Source organism: Leptonychotes weddellii, chromosome 13 (assembly GCF_054177405.1).
Source record: "Leptonychotes weddellii isolate Sample4059 chromosome 13, ASM5417740v2, whole genome shotgun sequence".
In the NCBI taxonomy this organism is placed as follows: domain Eukaryota; kingdom Metazoa; phylum Chordata; class Mammalia; order Carnivora; family Phocidae; genus Leptonychotes; species Leptonychotes weddellii.
The window spans coordinates 64534931-64558570 of NC_138381.1; the positions used below are offsets into that span (position 1 = coordinate 64534931).

Genomic DNA, 23640 nt, shown 5'->3' on the forward strand with positions numbered 1-23640 from the left:
AAGGAACTCCTCCCCCATGCCTTGCCCTACACATCTCTTGCATTTGGCTGTTCCTGGGTTGTATCCTTTATAATAAATGGATAAAGGTAAGTAAAGTGCCTTCCTGGGTTCTGTGAGCTTTTCTGGCAAATCATCAAACCCGAGGGGGTGGCGGGAAGCCCCCAGCTTTATAGCTCGTCGGTCAGAAGTACAGGTGGCCCAAATGTGTGGTCCGGGGGTCTGAAGTCGGGCAGGCCTGTGGGACTGAGCCCTTAACCTGTGAGGTCTGCACGGACTCCAGCGTCTGCATTGAATTGAATTGAATTGTGGGACACCCAGGTGGTGTCTGGAGAATCAGAGAATTGTTTGGCCTAAGGAAAGCCCCCCACATTTGGCTTCAGAGGCAATTCAGAGAGCCCAGCTGAGAAAGTGACCCCACCAGCCCTCTGGGAGCCTGTGAGGACAGAGGCAGCAATGCATGAGGCAAGAGGCAAGATGTGTAGTCCCCCAAGTTTGGGCTCAGAGCTTGGGCAGACCTGGGTCCAAATCCCACCTCTGACTTTAGCTGTGTGCCCTGTTAGATGGGCATCATAATAGACCTCACCCCTCCCAGGCTGTTCTAAGGCTGCAGTGACCACGTCTAGAAGCTCTCAGCCCAGGGTCCAGAAAAACAAATCCGTTCCGCATTAGGAGACGACCCTCACGGCCTGTTGCAAAGGCAAGGAGAGCGGAGGGATATTTGCAGGGAGCCTGACCTGCCGAGTACTCTGGCACATACTCGCTGTGCAATGTCAGGTAAAATACATACTTTCTCTGAGTCTCTGTTCTTTAATCCAACAGAGGGAGATGCATGGCAGCGAACACTTCTGAGCCCACACTTGACCAGCCAAGTCCTGTACCCCGCACTTTTGGGCACTGACTCAGTTAATCCTCACAACGAGCCTGCAAGCCGGGGCCTCTATTGGCTCCATTTTATAGAGCGGAAAACTGAGGTTTGGTGAGCCCAAGCCAAAGCTTGCACCCAGCAGGCTGGCTCCGGACTCCTGCCCGTAGCGCTGTTGGTCCTCACCAGATTACCGCATGAATTGAATCCGATCAAGAGGCACGATCAAAGTACAAGTGATTTTGAAACGGTCAAATACTAAACGGATAATTCGTGGTGGCTGTTGTCGTTGCCCTAACATTTCAGAAACCCTGAGTCCGGTTATGAGCCCCAAAATCTCCCACAGGGACTGATACTGGTTTTTAAAAAATAAGATCAGGGCTCTCAAAATAAGGAAGCCAGGCGCGCTGAGAGGAGAACATCATTTTAATGAGAAAAAAAAAAAAAAAACCCTGATTAATGGAAATGATTCTTAATATATTTCAAAATGATCTGTTATGACACAAAGCAAAGACATTTATATATGACTTTGAAATTCTTAATAGCTGATTTTAGAGCAACCTATTATGAAATCTTCCAGAACAGAATATATAGTAAGTAAATCATCGGGCAGGCCTCCCAGGCAGACTGACAGCAGCTCCTCTTAAAATAATTTATAAGGTGGGGTGGGGGGGAGGCTGGGAGAAATTATTGCCATAATCATGTATTAATAAAATATTTATAAATGTGACTTTCCCTTTTAGCGTTACAGACAGCTCCAGGTATGGGGCAGGTCCCCGAGCCCACATCAGAGGGGGCCTCCCACGTGCCCTGTAGGGGGAGAAACCCCATGTACTGAACTCCTCTGGTGACCGGTCGGAGGGCCAGGGGACTCTGCGAGCCTGTTTTGTGGCATTGGAGGTAGAGAGGGTTGAAGTTGACGGTGGAAATCAGGAGGCAGATCCCACGCATCTGCAGACCTTGCAGAGTGTCTGGGGGGGGGCGGGGGGGGCAATCCTGTGTCAGCTCAGTGCAGCCGAGAGGCAACCAGCTGGGCCACCTGAGGAGAGTCATCTATGCTGGGATCGACAACAAAATCCTAGACTCGCCTTCTACTGAAGGATTGCCTCGAGCTAGCCTCTTCTGATGACCGATCCACCATCCCTTGCCTTGGCCATCCCAGACCTGCCACCCCATGCATGTCCCTGGTCTGGCACTGCGGGTACCTGTCTGTGCATCCCTGCCGTCTCTGGCTGCAGGCACATGCTCAGCTCAAGCTCGGGACAGGCTGGAAGTGCGGGCGTTAATGCCTCCCAGGAGCAACCTTCGATCAGGGAGAAGGAGGAGGCGGTGGATAAATACCCCGGCTCCCTTGTCTCCCGGGTAATACAATTGGGAGCCATGTTCCTCAGAATCGCTCAGAGGTCCCCAGTGGAACTGGGCTTCCAGTTGCCCAGAAGTGATGTGCTCATTAAAGTATCACCTGCCTTCCCTTCCCTATCTCCCTCCCCTACTGCTGATCCCCTCCCAGAAGGATACATGTACCCAAATCTTTGTCTCAGGGTCTGCTTTAGGGGACCCAGTCCAGTTTAGCTTCCTCATCCGTATTCCATTTGATCCTCCCATCAATCCCATTCTCTGCCCATTGAAAGAGGAGATCACCGAAGCTCAGACGAGTCTGGTGTTCAATCCTGGTTAATTGCACCAAGAGCCTCAGCTTTCCATTCTGTAAAACAGGCTTGCTTCCTTCAACTCGTCCCCAGCCCATGGATGTCCCAACTCTGAACCTTCATGGCTTTCCTGCTCTGACCTCTGCAATCCCACCCTCGACCCAGCCAGCTCACAAAGCTGGCTGATGGTCCTAGGTAGGAAGCCTCATGTCTCCTTATGAGATGATAAATTCACAAGAAGGGGCCCAATTTTCACAGCCCCTCATATCCCTCCCTCTTCCAGGTCTGGGCACAAAGTAGATGTTGGCTCATCTCAGGGATGGGGATGTGTTATGGGTTGAATTATGTCTTCCCCAAATCCGTATGTTAAAGTGCTAACTCCCAGGACTTCAAATTGTGACTGTATTTGTTGATCAAGGCTTTAACATGATAATTAAGGTAAAATGAGGTCCTGGGGGTGGGCCGTAATCCAATGTGATTGGTGTCCTAATCAGAAGAGGAGATCAGGACGCAGACACACACATGAGTGAGGACACGGCGGGAAGGCAAGCCTCTGCAAGCCCAGGACAGAGGCCTCAGGCAAAACCAACCCTGCTGGCACCTTGACCTTGAACTTTCAGCCTCCAGAACTGTCAGAAAACAAATTCACTAGATTAAGAACCTTGAATCTGGCTCAACAGCAGAATGTCACATCTGATAAAACTGTGACCAGAGGCAGAGGTGACTTGCTTAAGGTCACACATCAAGTTGGGGGCAGGGACAGATTCCTAACATCCTCACTCTGGCATGGCCGGGTCTAAGGGGGATGGAGGAGTTTTTTCAGAGCAAATCAAACATTTAGGCACTTGGGAGGCACGAAGCCCCCCAGTTGCTGTGATCTTGCATGGGTTGGTGCAGGATTGGGCTGGGCGAGCTTCTTCTGTAAAGGGCTATATAATAGTAATTATTTGAGGCTTTGCAGGCCACACCATCTTTGTCTCAACTCCTCAACTCAGCCATTGTGGCAGGAATGTAGCCAGAGACATGTAAATGAGGGGCATGACCATGTTCCAATAAAATTTTAATTATGGATACTATAATTTGAATACCATAGAATTTTCACACACCCCCAAATTTTACAGATAGGTAGGTAGATGATGGATAGATAGATAGATAGATAGATAGATAGATATTCATCTAATTGAAATATAAAAACTATTTTTAGCTTATTGCTGTCCAAAAGCAGACAGCAGACTGAATTTAGCCCTATAAGCCATAGTTTGCCGACCCTTCCTGGGGACAAAGCCAATTGCAGAGGTAGAGATTTTACCAGATGATTAGAGTTTTGCAGGGAAAGAAAGGCAGCTCAGGTTGGAGATGGGGCCATGTTCTCACACTATGGTGTGCATGACCCACGTTGGTCTTGGTGACAAGGAAGCTGAGAGAGAGAGACCCTACAGTCCCACAGGCAAAATGGTAGTGATGCCCCAGTAGCCAACGTGTTGAGCATGGCCCACAACTGATTTTTGGAAAGGGAGGTGGCATTTGACTTTTCACCTTTGCCGAGTCAATCATGTCTGTCCTTGGTTTGGACCAACTCGGGGATCCCTACCTTACTTATTTCTGACTCAGCATAACTTCTAGAAATTTCCAAAGTCAAATCAGTGGGCCAATACATGCAGCTCACATGTACGAGAATTGAAAGAATAGACCCCAAGGCCCAGGAGTGTGGGGATGGCAGGAATGATGTGCCAACATATTCCAGAAGTCTGCTGCCCGCATACAAATGACCCAGAATGTCAGCCAGGGTCGGTACACAGCCCCAGAGGACAGACCTCAATTCACACATATTCATTCAACACGTAAATCCCAACTCCATGTCCCAGGCCACAAGGAATGCACTCCCAACTAGAAAGAGCTAGACAAGGACACGATCACAATACAAGGCACCATGATCCTCGTGAAGGCAGGAGCCATGCTACTCTGGATCCCCACTGTCTCCCTGGGACCTTTTACAGAGCCAAAAGAGACCAAAGAAAGTGGTTAGGGAAGTGAGGAGACTTGAATGCCGAGTCAAGGAATTTTAGTTGAGTTAGCAGGCAAGAGAGAGCCTCGGGAAGATTCTAAGCAGGGGATGACACAATAGGCCTATAGTTTTTAGAAAAGAGCCCAGGGGTCACAACGAAGATGGACTGAGGGAAGAATGTAGACATTAGCAATGAGACTACTGTAACAGTCCAAGCAAAAAAAAAAAAAAAAAAAAAGACTGGCAAACAGTAAGACTAGAGAAACAAGGAACAAGGACAGAAATGTTGTCACAGAGATCCTCTACAGGGCAAGGTGAATAATGATCGGCTAGGGAGGGGTGAGGGCAAGAGGGAAGACCAGAACCACTTGGGAAACCAAGCTGAAGTAGGGATGCTCAGTAAACAGACAACTCAGGGCGGGGAGCAGACTCAGGAGGAGAAGGATGGCTGCGTAAGCTTCAGCACGTAAGGTGGGGGAGCATCTCCAAGATGCCTAGGTAGAAACACAGCACCTTTATTGCTTGGACCCAGCTATCTCTCAGGTGTTCTGGAGCTTCCATGCTCAACGCTGTGGCTGCCAGTTACAGACGGCTACTTAAGTTCATGTTAATGAAAATGTCACACAATTAAACATTCCACCCCTCAGTTGCGCTAGCTGCATGTCAGGGGCTCAACAGCCCCATGCTGCTCGGGGCTGGTTCTGGACCGCACAGATGGAGAATATCTCCGTCTACAAGGTTTCCTTGAAAAACCCCAGCCCCATTTCCATCTCACCGCACCCGGTCCTGCAGCCTCCCAGAGAACAGGCCCAGCGACGCAGATGACAGATTGATCCTGTCCCTCCTCGTGGTGGCAGCTGCCGCCACAGACAACTGGTAGCACAGGTGAGCTGGGCAGGGAGCACGTACCTTTGCAGGCCCCCGCCGCGCCGAGGTGGTAGATGGCTGCCAACACCCTCCAAATGGCTCGCTGCTCGCCCTCCGAAATGCCCAGTGTCTCCATGGCGCAGCGGAGTTGGGCAAAGGCGGCAGCCGCCTTCTGCTTGTCTTCAGGCTGAGAGCAAAGGGAGAGAGGAAGAGGCCGTGAGGGTGGAGAAAAGGCGAAGCACTGACTCAGGGCTCACCCTCGGGGGAAACGTGCGGTCGCTTTATTAGCGCAGTAAATGACCCACAACTAGGCTGTGCGGCTTGACACCCAGGGCTCCAACTGTAGGGAAAGTTCTAGAAATCATTTCTATCTGACTTTGGAATGCTCTGCGATTTTTATTCATCCATGTGTTCATTCGGGAGATTTGGTTTTTTGTTTGTTTGTTTGTTTTGAGGCTCCGCTCGGTACTGGGCCCTGAGGATGCAAAGCCGAGGGAAGCCCAGCACTTGACTTGGGGGGCCTCTCAAGGGAGCAGTGGAAGGAGACATAACGGGGGGCCAGGTATGAGTGGGGAACAGTGGGATCTCAGAGGCAGGAAGGCGCTGATGAATCCCACCCAAAAGCGGCAAATAGATGGTCACAGAAGGCGAAACAAACCCGAGATTGAATTTGGAAGATGACTAGGCATCATTCGACCAATTGAATGCAATAAGTCCCGACGAGCAGAGGGAACGACAGGACCAAAGGAGATCTGAGGAGACAACAGGTGAGCCTCTGAATGCGGGTGCAGAAGCAGATCTTTTTGGAGGCGGGGCTGACAGAGAAGAGAGAGAGCTTGAGCAGGTTGCAGGTGCCACGCCTGGCAAACGCACGCCCCTATCTACACTCCTGCACCTGTGGCAGGCATCAGTAATCAACTGGCAAACGCACGCCCCTGTCTACACTCCTGCACCTGTGGCAGGCATCAGTAATCAATCAAGAGCCCGCAGCAAGCCAGTGAGTCCCCGATTCTTCTCAGGACACCACCCCTTGCAGCCGACACCAACTGATCTGCCCCAGCAACTGAAGGGGAAACCAACCGTTCGCTATCCCCAGTGCAAGTGATGGGAAACTACCCAAGATTTTTAAGCAGGAGGAATGAGAAAGTGACATGTTCTGATGTTTATGGGTTGTAGGGTGTTGTTTTTTTCTTTTTCAGATTTATGATCCCAATTATGTTCGGGATTGAATATTAAAATGAGTCTGAAACTCCTGCACACACCATCTGGCCAAGAAGACTTAGCCCAGAAACCTGCTGGGCTGAGAGGAAGTGAGCTGGGGACAAGAATTCTTTTGTCACTAATCCACCAGCAGATAATGAGGAGCTGGTTTGCACTTGGCCCTCTTACAGAGCGTGGGCGATGAATGGTAGGCTGTTAAAGCTGGCAGGTCCTTGAATTTTGCAGAATCCAGTATGCCCAGAGAGGGGAGAACACTGGCCCAAGGTCGCACAGCAAATTAGTATCAGATGCAGGGCTTTTCTGATTTCCAGTCCAGGCTGCTTGTCCCCTTGCATTCAAGCCATTTCTAACCAGGAAAGAAGCCTGCAAGGATCAGCGACCAATTGGGACGGTGTCAAAGCAGGCGGTGACATTGAGAGATTCGCTGTGAAAATATTTCAATTAATAGCAAAAGCATGTGCCACTGATCCATCATATTTCTGGGCCACCACAGGACCAGAAAATCCCTAGCAACCAGGAGCTCAGCCTAGCAACAGCCGCTGCTCCGCTGGAGCCCACGGAGGGAGGGAGGGCATCTGACCAACATGTTCTCAGTTATTTATGAGATTTCAAAGTAGCAGTGAAAGGACACCAAAAGGACAGTGGCTACACATTTACTATCATTCCCACTGTCAGCTCTGAGCATTTGACTTTAAATTACAGGTGGACTCCATCATCTGCCACTGAGCTCATGTGAAGAGGAGAAACTTCCCCTAAAGCTTCATCTGTTTCTCTTCCTCTCCCTGCCCCCCCTCCCGCCCCCTCCCCCCCCCCACGACTCTGTTGCAACAGAAAATAGAGAGAGACAAATGTCTATGTTTCTGATCCGAACCATTAGGATCAGGAAGATGTTTACAGTTCTTTGAATTTCCAAGGAACCAAACACCTCTGCCCAGTGCTGGGGTGCAAGCCACTCCTTGCATCCCAGTTGCGCACGGAGAGATCAGTGAAATTAGTGGACTACGTCAAGTCACAGCCCAAATGTCTATGCACAGGAGAAGGAATAAACAAAGGGCCGTGTAGCCGGGGCACGGTGTTGGAGGATCACTCAGCAATGAACGAGAACGAGCCGCTGGTGGGTGCGACCACACACCTGAATCCCACAGACCCGGGCTGAGCCAGAGGAGCCAGATACCAAAGACTCTGCACCCTGGGACTCCCATCTCTGCGAGGTTCAACACGGGCCAAACTAGCCTCTGGTAAGACAAGTCAGGTGATGACTCTGGGACGGGAGGGACACACCTGCCGGCAGAGAGACTCGAAGGAGCCTTTGTCAGAATGAGGAATGTTCTAGGTGTCGATCTGGGGTGTGGCTACAGGTGTGCTTAAGAATATAATCATCGCTGAGTTGGAGGTTTAAAATTTGTGTGCTTTATACGTTTTATGTCTCACCTCAATTAAAAAAAAATTAGGGGCGCCTCAGTGGCTCAATCTGTTAAGCGTCTGCCTTCGGCTCAGGTCATGATTCCAGGGTCCTGAGATCAAGCCCTGGGTCGGGCTCCCTGCTGGGTGGGGAGTCTGCTTCTCCCTCTCCCTCTCTCCCTCTGTCCCTCCTCCTGCTTGTGCTTTCTCTCTCTCTCTCTCTCAAATAAATAAATAAAAATAAAATAAAATAATGAAAAAAAAAGCCAACTCACACCATACCCAGAGTTTATCTGAGGCAAAGCCTCAAGGTCAACCAAAGACTGCAGGTAATTTAGTGAGGGGGAAAAAAAAAATCCAGAATGCCCTCTCCACATTAGACTGGGCTGTGCTTAGAGTGCCCAGGAGATTCCTTCAATGCAGAGAGTGGCCAGGTTTGGATTTGGAGTCAGACAGAGCTGGCCGTCCCCTGGACTCTCTGCTCCCAGCAGAGTGACTTTGTACAGATCTCTGGCCCTTGCCCTGGGGCTCAGTTTCCACTTCTGTAGAACAGAAACCGTAGCCCGCCGTCCTCCCAGGGCCACTGTGAGAATAAATGAGTCATGTAAAGCACCCAGCATAGTGCCCCGGGACACAGTGGTGCCTAATAAATGCTGGTCCCTGTGCACCGCTGCATCTCTCCCCGTGGTGCCTTGACCCAGGTTGTTCTGCTTTCCCGGACACCCTCCCCCACTGCTGCCCATGTGCACGCCCAGCACCCCATGGAATGTGAACTGGGCATGGTCCTGCCCTTGAGAGGCTCCCAGGCCAATGAGGAGGACAGATGTGCAAACCGAATGAGAGCCAGAGTGACTGCAGGGGGGGGCGGGCGGGAGACTCTGGGGAGAGTCACAGGCTTCCTGGAAGTAGTGGTGCATGAAGCAAACAGAATAAGCCAGGGGACATGGGGACTGGGGTGGGCAGGACAGGAAGAGTCTCCAAGCAGAAGGGCACGGGGCTGGGGGAGGGAGCGTGGTGCTTGGGTGCCGAGAACCCTCAGGTGGGTCGTGCAGGCCCGTCTCCCCCCGAGAGACGGGCAGTGGGGAGCCCCGGTTTGCAGCTGGGAGCTGCTCTCTGAGGGAGCCGCGGCTACTGGAGGACTCCCTGGCCGAGAGAAAGCCGGCACGTGAGCATCTTCTCCCTGAGGCGGGCTCTAGGAGGAAAATGCTGAAAGTGGGCTCAGTTCACTTGCAAAAGAAATATCGGTGCCCACACAGGTGGGTGAACCTCCTAGAGAACGTGGGGAGGGCAGGACAGGTGTCAGCCCGGAGCTCCCCATACCTGAGCCGTTCCGCCCCATGCTCACATCCTCCCTGGGCACTGGGAGTCCATTTAAGGAGGGAGAAGAGGAAACATGAATTGAGCAGCTGCTACATTGCACTAGGTACTTATACTCTGTGAGGTAGGTGTGGGTCTCTCCTGCTGACAGAGGAGGAAACCGAGGCTCAGAGAGGTTAGGCCCTTGTCCAAAGTCACCCAACTGGGGAGGAGAAAATTCACTGCTTGCCAGATACTCTACTGGGCCCCCACTGCTAGGAGCAGACCAGGGAGCTGGGTGTGGCTCTACCCATTCCGCAGGTGCGAACACTGAGTCCAAGAGAGGATAAATGACCCCAGAGTGCACAGTGAACCCCAGAGCACATGGTCTTCAGCCACAACACTGGATTGAGGTGACAGAGGGGGACGGGCTATAGTGCCAGATTTGGGGACAGGTCCAGCCCTGCCTCTACCACTTCCAAGCTGTGTGCTCTTAGGCAAGTGACTTCACCTCTCTGAGCCCGGTTACTGCTCCTGAAAACCAGATGTGATAAAAATCCCTTTGCTCAGAGGACCATTAGGAGGATTAAGGAAGCGAAGGCTCTGGGCAGAGCCCCCAGCAAGAATGCATGATCCCCCATCTTCCCATTTGGAGATCATTCCTCCACAGTTGACAACTGGGTCATAAAAAATAAATGTGCCTCAGGTCAAAGCCTGGAAGGTAAAAGCTAGAAGCAAACTGCTGGGAGGCAAAGATGATTATTATTATCACTGCTGCTGGGCACTTAAAAAAAAAAATCAGGCTAGGTTGCAGAAAAATAAATTACAGAGAAGAAGAAAATAATATGAAAGCTTTGTGATTTCAAATGTGTCCCGGTGCCCTGACAGATCTCAAATGAGGTCCATTTAAAAGCTGAAAGTGGAAGGCAGTAAGGGCACAGGGCAGGGACCAGGAGCTGGGACTGACAGTCAGTGAGCGGAGGCAGCCACGGGGGGGGGCGGCCAGCACCATCCCTCAGGGCTCAGTGCTTCCGGCCCAGGGCCCTGCTCCAGCTGATGGCCCCGGGCCTCATCCTGGGCTTTGCAGCCACGCTCCACCTTCCCCTTTGCCTCAGGCGCTCAGTGGAGCAGGAATGCTGGCCGCATTGCCCCTGTTCGACCTCATTCAGTGCACCAACAGACCAGCTCATGCTCACCTCCTCCAGGCAGCCTTCCTTGATACACCTCTACCCCTCCCAGCCTGGCCTCAGCTGACACACACCTCTGATTCCAGCACTTGTCATTCTGGCTTCGAAGGATCTGCTTCAAAGATGTGGCCGTGGCGGCTCCCACCCGCCTCTAAAACTCTGTGCCAGTGCCTGGGACGCGATGAGATCAATAAATATCCACTGATGAGTCAATGTCAACGAGCTGCTGGTTGGTGTCCCTGAGTCAGAGCCACCGATGCTGAGGTAGAGTTTATCCACCCACTGCGCCAGGCTCATGGTGCTACTAATCCCATGCTCCAGGACCCCAGAGCCAGGCCGGCTGAGGAAGGAGACCCCCAAACTCTCGAATTCCCTTCTCCCAGCTCCTCTGGGATTCCCAGCAACCACCCCAGCTCCCAGGACGCAGGCAATGGATCCAAAGAGAGACACGAGATCTCCAAATGGGAAGATGGGGGATCATGCATTCTTGCTGGGGGCTCTGCCCAGAGCCTTCAAAATCAATACATGCTGTGTATGTATATAGCGTGTATATATATTTTTAAAGTAATCTACACCCAGCGTGGGGCTCAAACTCATGACCCCGAGATCAAGAGTCACATGCTCCACCAACTGAGCCATGGAGGTGCCCCTGAAAATAAATATTAAGAATATAAACTAGAGGATAGAGTAAAGACTAATGAGACAAAAGTCCCATGCTGTCATACAAGGTAATAATGAATCATTATCATAATCATGATAATAAGAGCTGAGTGTCCAAGCACTTGGTGGGTTTCATTTCATTTAACTTGGGGGCAAGGGGGGGGCTATTAGCATCCCAGTTTTACCTTTGAGGAAACCGAGGCCCAGGCAAATGAAGTCACCCTGCTTAAGGCCTCCCATCTGGTACTGGAATTTGAACCTGGATTTGTCAGACTCCAGAACCCATTTCTTAACCACCGTCATCAGTGAATTCTCAGGGAACAATGAAAGCCACGGTTACAGATGAAGTCAGAGCAGAACTGATCCAAGTCAGCAGGACTGGCTAGGAGGAGAAGGCTCAGCCAGGGATGAACTGGGCCGTAGAATTGCCAGACGAAATGCAGGACATATAGTTCAATTTGAATCTCTGATAAACGATGGGTAACATTTTAGTATATTTCCCTGCAATATCTGGTAGAGCAGGAATGCTGGCCTCACTGCCCCTGTCCAACTTCACTGTCCAGCTCACCTCCTCCAGGCAGCCTTCTCTGATATGACTCCAACCCTTATGCCTCCCCATGCAATATTTGGGGCATAATTATACTTTAAAAATTATTCCATGTTTATCTGAAATTCAAATTTAACCAGTCATCCTGTGGGGTATTTTTTTTTTTAGTTTTACTGAGTTATAATTGACAGATAAAAATTGTATATTTTGGGTGTACAACAATGTGATGATTTGATCTAGGTACACGTTCTGAAATGACTGCCACAATGTAGTTAATTAAGACATCTGTCACTTCACATAGTTACTATTTTTTGTTGTGTGGTGAGAACACTTAAGATCCACTCTCCTAAGAAATTGGACGTATGCGATAAACACAATTATGAACTATAGTCACCATGCTGTGCATTAGATCCCTTACAAGATGAAGTTCTGGGCATCCTGTATGCTTGTGTGCTCAATCTGGGAACTTGGGGAGCTTGTATTTAGCAACTCCCATTCTTGGGGGTATTTCCGGACCACCACATGCCCTTACTGAGACAATACTGGGACCATCCAGCCCCAGAAAACTACCCCAGGCTGGGATCAAAGAGCAGTGAGCTTTCAGACTTTATTTTTGTTCTTAGAACACTGAGGAAAGTTTCCCTGGATACCTGCCAAATAGCAGAGAGAGAACAAAGGAACACCCTACCAGTTCCCCGCAAATCAACTGGTCTCAAGAAAACACCCCCCAGAAACACACACACAAAAAGAAATCTACTTCAAAAGCCTGCCTGACACGGATTCCCGCTGTGACCCATTCCTGTGTGCAGACTGTTAACAAAAAGTCAGGCTGGGGAAAGCTCACAAGGAACAGGCTGGGGCTCTTCTCCTCAAAAACAATCCTCTCGCACACTCAAATGGATACAGTTGGCCAGTTCATTAACACCAACGGGAAAACCCAGTGCTTGGGATAGTCTCTCATCCTGTGAGGTCACGGTCAAAGTCAGGGGTCCAGTCATAGGGAGAAAGGGTCTGGAAGAAAACCATATTGTGGATGCCTGCCAGCGAAACGGGGTGTTGGAAGAAGAGTGGATTAGCCCCCAGAATTTAAAGATAGAATAGCTGCATCATCTTACTCCTACTGCAAAAATCAGCTCCATGTCTGTGGTCCTTGGTGGTGGTGGGGTGGTCCCTGAACCAGCAGCTGCAGGAGCATCACCTGGGGACTTGGGAGGAATACAGATTCTCAGGCCCTGCCCCAGACCTGCTGAATCCTTAACTCTGTGGAGAGTACCCAGCAGTGTGTGTGTGTGTGTGTGTGTGTAGACAGCTTCATTAACATGTAATTGACAAAGGATAAACTACTCATCTTTAAAAGGTATAATCTGATATGCATGGAACTATAACCACAATAAAGATGGTGAACATATCCATCACCCCCGCCAAAGTTCCCTTTTATCATCCTTTCTCCCCTCCTCCTGCCCCCATCCAATGCCCAGGCAACCACTGCCCTATTTTCTGTCACTGCTGGTCGGTCTGCAATTTGTAGAGTTTCACATACATGGGATCATACAGTTATTCTCTCTTTCATCGGAGATTTTTCTTTTCTTTTTTTTAAAAAGATTTTATCCACTTATTCGTGAGAGCGAGGGAGCACAAGCAGCGGGGAGGGGCAGGCAGAGGGAGAAGCAGGCTCCCCGCCGAGCAGGGAGCCTGATGTGGGACTCGATCCTAGGACCCCGGGATCATGATGCTTAACCTACTGAGCCACCCAGGTGCCCCTCACTGGAGATTTTTCACTAAGCATAATTATTTTGAGAGCCAGCATGTTCTCAGATATGCCAGTTGCTCATTCATTTTTATCGCTGACTCGTCTACTATCTTCATCGACACCCAGCAGCCCCTCACCGGTTATTAGGCATTGCTAGGTTTGGGCTGCTACAAATAAAACTGCCAAGAACTCTCATGTCAAAACCTTCGTCTGGACACGCACTTTTATTTTCCTGCATAAATACCTAGGAGTAGACTAGTGCATCGTGCAGAAAGTGTAGGTTTCGCTTTTTTAGGAGACTGTTTTCCTAAACAGTGATACTTTTTACAGCCCCGCCAGCAATGTGGGAGAGTACCAGCTGCCCCAAATTCTCACCAGCACTTGGTATGATCAATCTTTTAAAACGCACACATTCTCATGATTGTGCAGCAGTAGCGTATCGTGGTTTTAGTTTGAATTCCTTTAACGACTAGTAATGTAGAGCCTATTTCCATGTGCGTATCAACCATCCGTGTGTCTTCTTTGGCAAAATGTACGTTGAAATCTTTGCCCATCTTTTTTATCAGGTTGTATCTATTGTGTTTAGACAGTCATCTCTCATATTCTGGATTCAAATACTGTTATCAGCTATGTGATTTCAAAATATTTATTCCCAGTTCGTGGCTTGTATTTTCATATTAACTGTACCTTTCAAAGAGCAGAAGTTCTTAATTTTGATGAAATACAGTTTATCTATTTGTCTTCTTATGGACTGTGTATTTGGTGGCATATTCAAGAAACCTTTACCCAAAACAAAGCTAGAGAAATTTTCCCCTTGTTTTCTTCCAGAAACTGTATGGCTTTAAGTTTTACATTTGGCCCTACAATCCATTCTTTGTTCACTTCTGTGTTTGGTGTGAGGTTGTGGATTGAAATCCATTTTTGACATGAGGATTCCCCATTATTCCAGCACTATTTATTTCCCAGATCGTATCTTTGTTAAAAAGGCTTTGGCGTGGAAATTATCTAACCTCCCCTATGTGGTGAACTCCTATTCGTTCCTCAAAACCCCATCAAATGTCCCTTCTCTGACTGAGACCAAGTAGCTCTTTCAACTACCCTCTGGTGCCCACAGCATCTTGGGCAACATCTGGCATATTCGTATCTCACACGACTGCATTAATACGTGCATCCATCTCTCCGGATAGAGTAAAAATTCATGAACGGAGACCATAATCCCAGCACTTGGCACAAGCTTGGCACAGGAGCTGGTGGATGTAGTAGGGTGGGGGGCGACTCAGAAAAAAATTGTTAAGATATAAACAAATGAATAAAAGAATAAACAAACAAGTCAACACCTGTTTTTTAAACAAGTGACCACCATCTCTCCAGGTCCTACTCACAGAGCACATTTTCCAGGAAGCAGGCTCTGACTGCCCCTACCCATGTGAGTCACCAATAATATCTACTAAGAGTACCTGATTGATGGATCTAGGCCAAGCCCCGTGCTCCGCAATTCATGCACATCATTTCATTTACCCCTCACCCCGACCTGATGAGACAGATACTACCATTCGCATTATTTGACCGAAGAGGAGACAAGTGTTCAGAGAGGTTGGAACATGTATTTAATAAGTGTCAAAGCCAGGCTTTGAGCCCAGAGCCCACATGCTTACCTCTCCATATACTGCCTTCTGGTCCCCCTTATGTGTACAAGTCAGTTACCCTACCAGCCCAGGCCCCCACACGACCCGTCCTTGCCAACCATGTACCCCACTGGCAAAGGAGAAGAGTCACACAGGGAGCCCCTCCATCACGCTCCCATCCTGGCCGTGGGGACACAGACATCCGCACCACCCCCCCGAAGGACCCCTCCTTACCTTAGGCCATACACCCATGCCGAAGGAGCTGCTGTCTGCCATCTGGTGCAGGTATAGCTCCGTCCTGGAAGCAGAGAAGAGACTGGAAGTCGGGGAGGGGCTGCCCACACCAGAGGCCTGGCAGAGCACGTGGTCCTCATGGCAGAGGGCTCCCCGCCATGGCCCGGATGGCCCCAGTGCCTGCCCCAGGCCCTAGTCCCCTTTCTGGAATATTCTGCACTCCCTGCCCTTCCGTGACCCTTCCTAAATGCCAGGAAACCCTGGCATGAAGAATCACTACATACACCCAGGGGAGCGGGTGTTACTCCAGGCCCTCTGCGCGAACGTGCTCCACGGTCATATCCGAACAGCCGACCTGAATGAGTCCTTGCCGTCTGCTTAGTTCTGTCACTCACCTGAGATCCAGGTCCAACCCGGCTAGCATCTGGGAGAAAACCTCGAAATTGCCTTCCCCTTCCGGCTGCCGGGCCACGCGGCTCTTCTCCAAAAGCATCGTCTGCAACGGGAACAGACGGGACATGATCAGCCCCCGGGGTACACCTGCTGGCGACCCCGTTGGGGCGCCCCTCTGCCCCAATGCACTCTTGAGGGCAACAGCTCAGGTCCGCACTCCATCGGACACCTCCGTATAGAACCTGCACCGTCCTTTATCCCACTGATTCAGAGCCCGTCCAGGGACTCAACTACTGCAATAGACTCTTTCCGATGAAAGCATCCAAAAGTAATAATAATTAAACGGAGCCAATCTCCAACATATTCGTATTTAACAGAAGCTTACTAACCTGACCCAAGTGGTGATTAATGGGGGAATGGCAGGGCCAGGACAGAAAAGGGACTTATTTGGCACCGATGAGTTTTCTTTGAGTCTGGATATTATCCCAGCTCGGCTTACAAACCACCCTTCTAATAAACTAATCCTATTTTCTGCTCAAACAGCATGTTTGAGGTGGGAAGGGGAGAGAGACATGGGTGATCGTGGAGATAGGAACAAACAGGCCATGTGTTGGTTACATGCAGCGGGGCCGCAGAAGGCTGGCGAGCGTCTGTTTAATTTCAGCTTACGCTTTTAAGACCCAGCTAATGAGAGGCTGAGTTACATATTTACCCATGAATATTTCATCCCCGCGACATTCGGAGGTGCAGACAGGCCGGTGATGCTCCGGGGTGCTGAGCGAGGTGGGGAGGAGCTGGGGGCCACAACCATTGAGATACATTCCAGGGTCCCAGGTGGAGGCGCGGCCTCTGCTGGGTGGGACTGGGGACACTGCAGCCCCAAGGGCCTTCCGCTCCCGTCCGCCCAGAGCACCCACCTGGAGCTGAGCGGCCGTGACTCGCCCCGTGGCATTGAAGTCCAGTGACATCACCATGGTGACCCGGGTGGCATTGCAGCTGTGGCCCGTGGACACAGAACCAAAAGCCCGGAGGATGGTGAAGGTAGCTCGGATCTTCTCCACTGTTGGAGGCATGAGGCAGGGCATCACCCATGACCCAGGAGCTGCCACCCCCACCTCTCACAGGATGACCTTCCCCACTGGAGGCTGCACCGGTCCAGGCCCATCTGGCCCCAAGCCCCAGCAGGCTCTCCACCACCTCCCCAGCTCAGCACTAAACTACACACATTTCACTGCTGCCCTGCTGTGTCCTGCAAGCAGGATGCAGGGGCAGCAAGACTGAGTCAAGAAGGGGAGACACACGGGGCCAGGATAGATACAGTCCGATGACAGGGGCCTTCTGAGCCTGATGCAGGAGTGCAGGGCCTGAACATTCTCAGACCTGCTCTGAGGGAGCTCACGGGGTATCAGCAGTCTTAAAAAGCCCTGCAGTCTCTCCACAACTAGTTATTGGGCACCTACTGTGCGCTAGGCACCGTGCAGGCACCTGGATACAGTCTATCCTGACTCCCACCCTCCAACGCACACACTCACAGCAGAACTACATTTTGAGAGTGCCAAGACTGGTGCCTCTCCCCATTTTATCCCCAGCCCCTACTATGGGCCAGGTGAAGAGCCACCGATGGCTAAACTTTGGGATAACCCCAGTAGGCAGTAGCACACACAGTACTTAAGGGGATTTGAATATGGGCTCTGCCTCGGCTTAGTTACCTAATTAGGGGCAAATCGGCCTCTCTATGCCTCTGATACCTCATCTGAAGATGGGGATAATAATAGTACCTACGTCATGCAGTTGTCACGCAGCCTAAAAGATTTTAATAATATGAAGTGTTTAGAACATGCTCCAAAGGTGGTGTGGCTAGTATTATAATTGTGACGACTAGAAAAGCAACATGGCCTGGGCCGTAACTTCTCAGTGGAGAGGATATTGCCCCCAAGAGGGCAAAAGCTGACTCTTGCAGGTGGGGAGAATTTTACTTTCTAACGTATAAAGCACAGATAAGCAAAAACTGCACGAAGAGGTCATGGTATATCTGTGGCATTAACATTTCTTGGTAGGGGAGGATTGGGAGAAAAAATGTCTAAAAAGTCTCCTTAGGGGTGCAACAATGAAAGAAACATCGAGAACACGGGCCCAAGAGCTATAGCTCTGGAGCCAGAATGTCTGGGTTTGACTCTCAGCTCTAGGATGTATTAGCTGTGTGGCCTTGGGCAAGATAGTTAACCTCTCTGAGTCTTAATGGCCTCACCTATAATATTTGAAGAATAATATCTACCTCATAAAGCTGCTTTAAATAATAAATAAGTTAATATACTTGGAATAGGACCGGGCACGTAAGTCCACAGCAAATGTTTACTACGGTTATTATTAATATTATAAAAATTATTATTATTATTAATTGGTACTCTCTCTTTAAAACCTAGCAGAAACATCATTTCCTCAAGGAAACCCCCACTCCCCTCTCCTCTGGGCTCCCCCCACCTCTCTCCTAACCAGCTCTGCCAGCACTTTGTGCAGAGCATTCAAGTTTGGAACATATATGAAATTCGGTTTCCCTTCCGGCTGTCAACTCCTCATGAGCATAGTCTCTGCCCTTCTGTCTTTACTTATTGGGTCCTCTGTACAGTTGAGCAGGTTGTGCACTGTACAAGGACACCTTTTCTAAGGGGCACGTCATTTACATCATACAATCATAGGTTTGTATATTTATTAGGATGATTTCCAAGCACATGGCAGGCAAGCTTTGGGTTCTAACAATGTCAGTGTATGATGATTGTTCTGCAGATAGCTGTGAATGTCTTGAGGAAGGAGTACCTTTTTCTAATTTGCACAGGGGTGTCCAGTGGACCACAGGTGGCCCTCCCCAGAAGCAAACATGGTGCTCAGTGAATGCTAGCTGAATGGACATAAGGAGGAGCAACCCAGTGCCCCCTCCAATTCTCCCCACCCTCCCCTACAACCCACCCCAACACATGTCATCTGGAGACCACTGTACCTGAGACCCTGCCATCCACACTGCCCGCCATTGCCACCAGGTGCTCCAGGACCTGCTCGCAGCAGGTGGTCTTCCCAGCACCACTGCGGCCCAGGGCCACGATGCTCTGGTCTCTCCGTTGGCTCAGTAGTGCCCAGTATGCCCGCTGTGCCAGGGAGCCAAGGTGGGCTGGCAGGCCATCCCGGCGGCCCCTGGGCACCTGCAGGAAGATATCCTACACATCAGTCTTCCCACCCCAGCCAGTGCCCAGGGAGCACTCCAAGACAGTGCCCCACCCCAGCCTCGAACCCAGATCCATATCCCTGCCTGTCATCCTACCCCAGCCTTGTCAGAGGAGTCTTGAATTTTACTGGCAAAAGCCCAGCCTTGGGGTCTAGTCTTGCCCCTGACCCACTGTGAGTCTTTCAGCAGCCTTTGAGCCTACTCCGAGTCTGGGTCTCCTCTCTAGCTCCCTGGAGGCTTGTGTTAGCTCATTATTGGCTAGTACTTGCCCAGAATGAGGCAGCTGGATAAAATGGCAAGATTGATTACTGATGTCTGCCACGGAAACAGAATGAGGCATGGGGTAGCTGGTGGTATGTATGCCATGTATTTGTCATAACAGTTTTAGGTAATACCTGAGGTCCTCCACTCCATTCAGCCATCCATTCGGCCATTCATTTACTCTTCATTAAAAAATATATATATATGGAGTGTCGACTATGTGGCAGGCACTGTTCCAGGCACTGGGGGGGGGGGGCACAGCGCTATGCAAAATGGGTAAAGAAAATCTATATACCTATTAGAATGCCTTTAAAAAAAAAAGCTTAAAATTTTTTTTAACACCCACTACCAAGTTCTGGTGAAGATACAGAGCGACTGGAAGTCTCATACGATGCCGGTAGGAAGGTTAAAATGATACAGTCACTCTGGGAAAGAGTGAGATGTACGCTCATCACCCAACCTGGCAATCTCATCCTTAAGTATTTACCCAAGAGAAACGACCATATAAGTTCACCAAAAACCTTCAATGGCACCAGTTTTATTGGATATATATTTGAAGTCACTGGAAACTAGAAACAACCCAAGTGCCTTTGAACGAGGGGATGGAGGTAAGCTGCCATCGAGGTTTGACCACTGAAAGTCCCCTGTCCCGGAAAACCCCTCCATCCTGGGGAAACTGGGACAACTGGTCACCCGGTGAGTGGCTAGGCCAGGGCACGCACACAGTACAAGAACCACGGGCCACATGGCTGAACGTGGAATGCATCGTGGGAAGTAGAAGAAGCCAATTCAAAGGTGATGGGCTGCACCATTCCAATTATATGACTTTCCAGAAAAGGCCCAACTCTAGGGACCAAAAAAAAAAAACAAAAAACCAAAACAACCCAGATCAGTGGCAGCCAAGGGCAGGACATGGGAGTGGAGGGGGACGATACAGGGTCCAGAGAACTAGGAACTGTCCTGTAATTGATGGCAGAGTTGGTCACACAACCATCTGCATGTGTTGGAAACTTCCAGGACTATAGGCTGGAAAGGCTGAATTGAACCGTATGTAAATTATATCTTAATAAATCTGACTTAAAACAAAACAGCCCTGCCCTGTGGAGCTTGCTTTCTGCTGGGAAGAGACAGATGATAAACAAAACAAAGAATTAAACTAGATCTCATGGGAGACATTTTAAAGCCATGAGCCTGAATGAGATCACCAAGGAAGTGGGCGTTTAAGGAGGAGGAGACAAGAGGTGTGGGGACAGGCATGGGGCACCTGGCCTTGGGAAGGTCAGGGAGACCAGCGGGTGAAGGAGGCTGAGGAGGAGGGCCGGCGGGACAGAAGGAAAACCAGGACAGGGGAGTCCTGGGGCTCGGGAAGGGAGCGTCTGCAGGAAGAGGGGGGGCTTGGCCACGCCAAATGCTGCTGGGGGCCAAGTAAGGGGAAACCAGAGACTTGAGCATCTGGCAATGGGTTTGGGCAGCAGGGAAACCACTGGTGACCTTGACAGAAGTCTGCTTAGCGTGGCCTGTGGGTGGAAGGCAAGAGGCCGATGGGAGGCAGAGTGGTCAGTGGAAAGGCACCAAAATGGGCAGGGCAGCGGGCCCGGCTGGAGGTGGTCATCCGAAGCCTGGCCTGACATGTAGGCGACCCCGGGGCTCAGCGAGACCCCATCTGCCCTCTCCACTGCCTTAGCAGGACCAGGGGCGCAAACCCCAGTATGGCGGCTCTTCCCCTCGCCTGGACCTTTGGCCCCCAATCCTCTGTTGGCCTTCCCTGCCCAAGACACCCAAACGCAATAATGAGTTCCTGTCCTGACACAAAACACAGGGCTCAACAGGATCCCCAAAGCTGGCAAAGGTGGGACACGCCCCCGCACTGGCTGGACATGGCCTTCGGGCATGCAGCGGGCAGAGGGCCCTGGGGTCTGAGCCCCGAAGCCACCTCGCATTCGGGGAACGCTGAAGTTCAAGGGACAGGCTATCCCACCTGTCAGCCCCCTCGGGGGCGGGAGGGGCGCTGGAAGGGCAGAGGGAGGATCCTCCCAATCCAGGCCCCCATGTACACACACAGGTGCACGCATGCTCACGTGCCTCGCATGGTGCTCACAGGCACACTTGCCCAACGATGGTAGAGGCCACCGTTACACGGAGCTGAACCCGTCCACACTGCGCACATTCACACTCATGCTCACACCCACGCACCCCTGCACCCACCCCCAGGCACACACTCAGCTCCCAGCCGCCCCCAGTGAGAAAGGCCCCCCCAGCCCCACCCCAGGCTCCACCAAGCCCATCTGCAAGGTGGCCCCGGGCCCAGGCTCACCGCAGGTCTGTGCTCCCACCTGGTGGCCATTTGAGGAACTGGCCGTGACTCAGCCGAAGTGGAGAAGGGGGTTTCGGGTTGGGGTTTGGGAAGCGGGACCGTTGAGCGGGGCCCGCTCCCATCCCAGGGTTACAGGATTCTGGGGCATCACCTGACTCAAACTCCTCCTTACAGAGCATGTTCCCATGCCTACACTTTCAGGCTCTGCAAAGGATGCTTCAGTCCAGCATGGTCAGCAAGAATCTGGCTCACTGTAGGGCCTGTACGAAATCTCCCAGGGGCTTCTAAGGAGCAAGCGGAACCACACAGCTTCTTGGAAGGCTCAGAGGCCTGGGGTTGTACTAGCAGGAGCACAGGCCTCACAGCAAGGGAGGTGAGAGTACACAGGTACACAGACAACAGGGCTGGGCGGGGGCGGGGCTGGGGAACACCTGACAGGGTGCGGTGGTGTGTCCTAGAGAAGAGGAGTCTTGGAGGGAGGTTCAGAGCCATCGGCCCTTTTTTAAATGGACTTTAGCATCATTTGCGGGCTATGGATAGATTTGTCCCATGGTACACCAGGGGGCAAGATGCAGCTTTTCATCCCCAATTAACAGATGAGAACAACGAGGCCAAAGAGAGGTCGTGATCTTTCCAAGTCACCCTGGGGTGGGGGGCATTAGTGGCTGTGCTAGAGGCTTGCACCTTCCCCAACTGTCAAGTCCTCATCACAGCGCCCAGGTGAGCCCTCCAGCAGGTGTCCTGCCTGCACTTCATCCCGTTTCCACCTACCCTCCACGCAGCAGCCGAGGGGAGTCTTTGATAACCCGCGGTATCTCACGTCTCTGCTGAAGACCCCCAGAAGCTGGCATCACACTCAGGGCAAAAGCCGGAATCCTTATGACTTCGTGTAAGACCTGCTGTGACCCAGTCCCCCGCTGGTCCCCGCCTCCCCACTCTCTCCCCCACACTCAGCCGCTCTACCCACTGTTGTCTTTGCTAGTCTAGCCTGTCTTCCCCCTCGAGGATGGAAGCCCCACAAGGGCAGGCTTCTCTGTCTTCTTCCCTGCTCTTTTCCCCCACGCCCGGCATCAGAGACCCTCCCTCAGTATCTCAATCAGCCTGTGGGACCAGGAGGGGATCGGGCTCAGGTGGCTCGGGTGTGGCTGCAGGCATCGCCACAAGGGGGCGCTGAGAACTCGCCTTTGCTGAGACTGTCTAGCCAAAACCCGGCCATTTCTACACTTTGCAGGATAAAAAAAAAACAAGTAAAAGCAGAATCGAGGCTTCTGGTTCCTGATTTATGTGGGTGACTGGGACTCTTGAATGTGCAGCGTAGAGTTCGGAGCACAGAAAGGCTGGCGGCCTGGGTCTCACCCCTTGCGGAACTTGAGGGCCGACCCCGCAGATTGCATCTGCCACAGGCAGCGGGTAAAGGTCCTGTCTTTGCAGGTGTGCGTGAGCATTAGCGGAGACACTAGGTAGGTGCTTGAAGCAGTGCCTGGCACGGAGCTGATATTTGTTCGGTATTTTCTGTCGTTATTACAGTCTCTAACGCCCCCGTTGTTTCCAGCCGTCACCCATCGTTCCCCTCTACGGAGCGGGGCTCAGGCGGTCCTCGATGACCACGATGCCCACAATGCCCCGGATCTTCTATCTGGCAGAATGCTACTCACAGACGGGTTTGCAGGGGGTTCTGGCTGCCCTGCTCTCCCCTGAGATGCAGAGGGGACCCCACCCCACCCTGCCCGTCAGGCACCTGTCCCTGGCCCTGTCCCCATGACCCGCTCACCTTGCCTGCGGAGGGCGCTGGGGGCCCTGGGGGCTGGAGGACGATCAGGTCTGGCCCCTTGAAGGTGTGGGGCAGCTGTGCCCGGTAGCGGCGTAGAAGCGTGTTCAGGACACTTGACTCGTTGACACTGACCAGGGAGGCCAGGTCCTCAGCCTGGTCCAGCTCAGGGGGGTTAGCCTGTGAAGCATCACACAAAGTGTCCTCTGGGCCTCCATACCACCACCCCCGGCCCTACATGCGCGCGCACACACACGCGCACGCACACACACCAAGCCCCCGTGACCCCGTCCCTGGAGAGCTGTTTGCCTCAGACCAGGACAGAACGCGAAGACTCTGGAGAGAGAAACAGAACCCTACAAATGAAATAAGGACACCCCTGC

General features: G+C 51.4%; 1 protein-coding gene across 1 annotated transcript in view; it reads right to left on the minus strand.

Annotated features, from left to right (window-relative positions):
- Nucleotides 1-23640, minus strand: part of MYO18B (myosin XVIIIB) — a 242026-nt gene that overhangs the window by 195615 nt on the left and 22771 nt on the right. The window contains exons 6-12 of the mRNA XM_081802559.1: nt 23574-23593; nt 23261-23491; nt 18693-18891; nt 16615-16757; nt 15700-15800; nt 15305-15368; nt 5426-5570 (exon numbers count right to left, since the gene is read on the minus strand). Of these exons, the coding sequence (XP_081658685.1) occupies nt 5426-5570; nt 15305-15368; nt 15700-15800; nt 16615-16757; nt 18693-18891; nt 23261-23491; nt 23574-23593 (903 nt within the window). The remainder of the gene's footprint in view (nt 1-5425; nt 5571-15304; nt 15369-15699; nt 15801-16614; nt 16758-18692; nt 18892-23260; nt 23492-23573; nt 23594-23640) is intronic.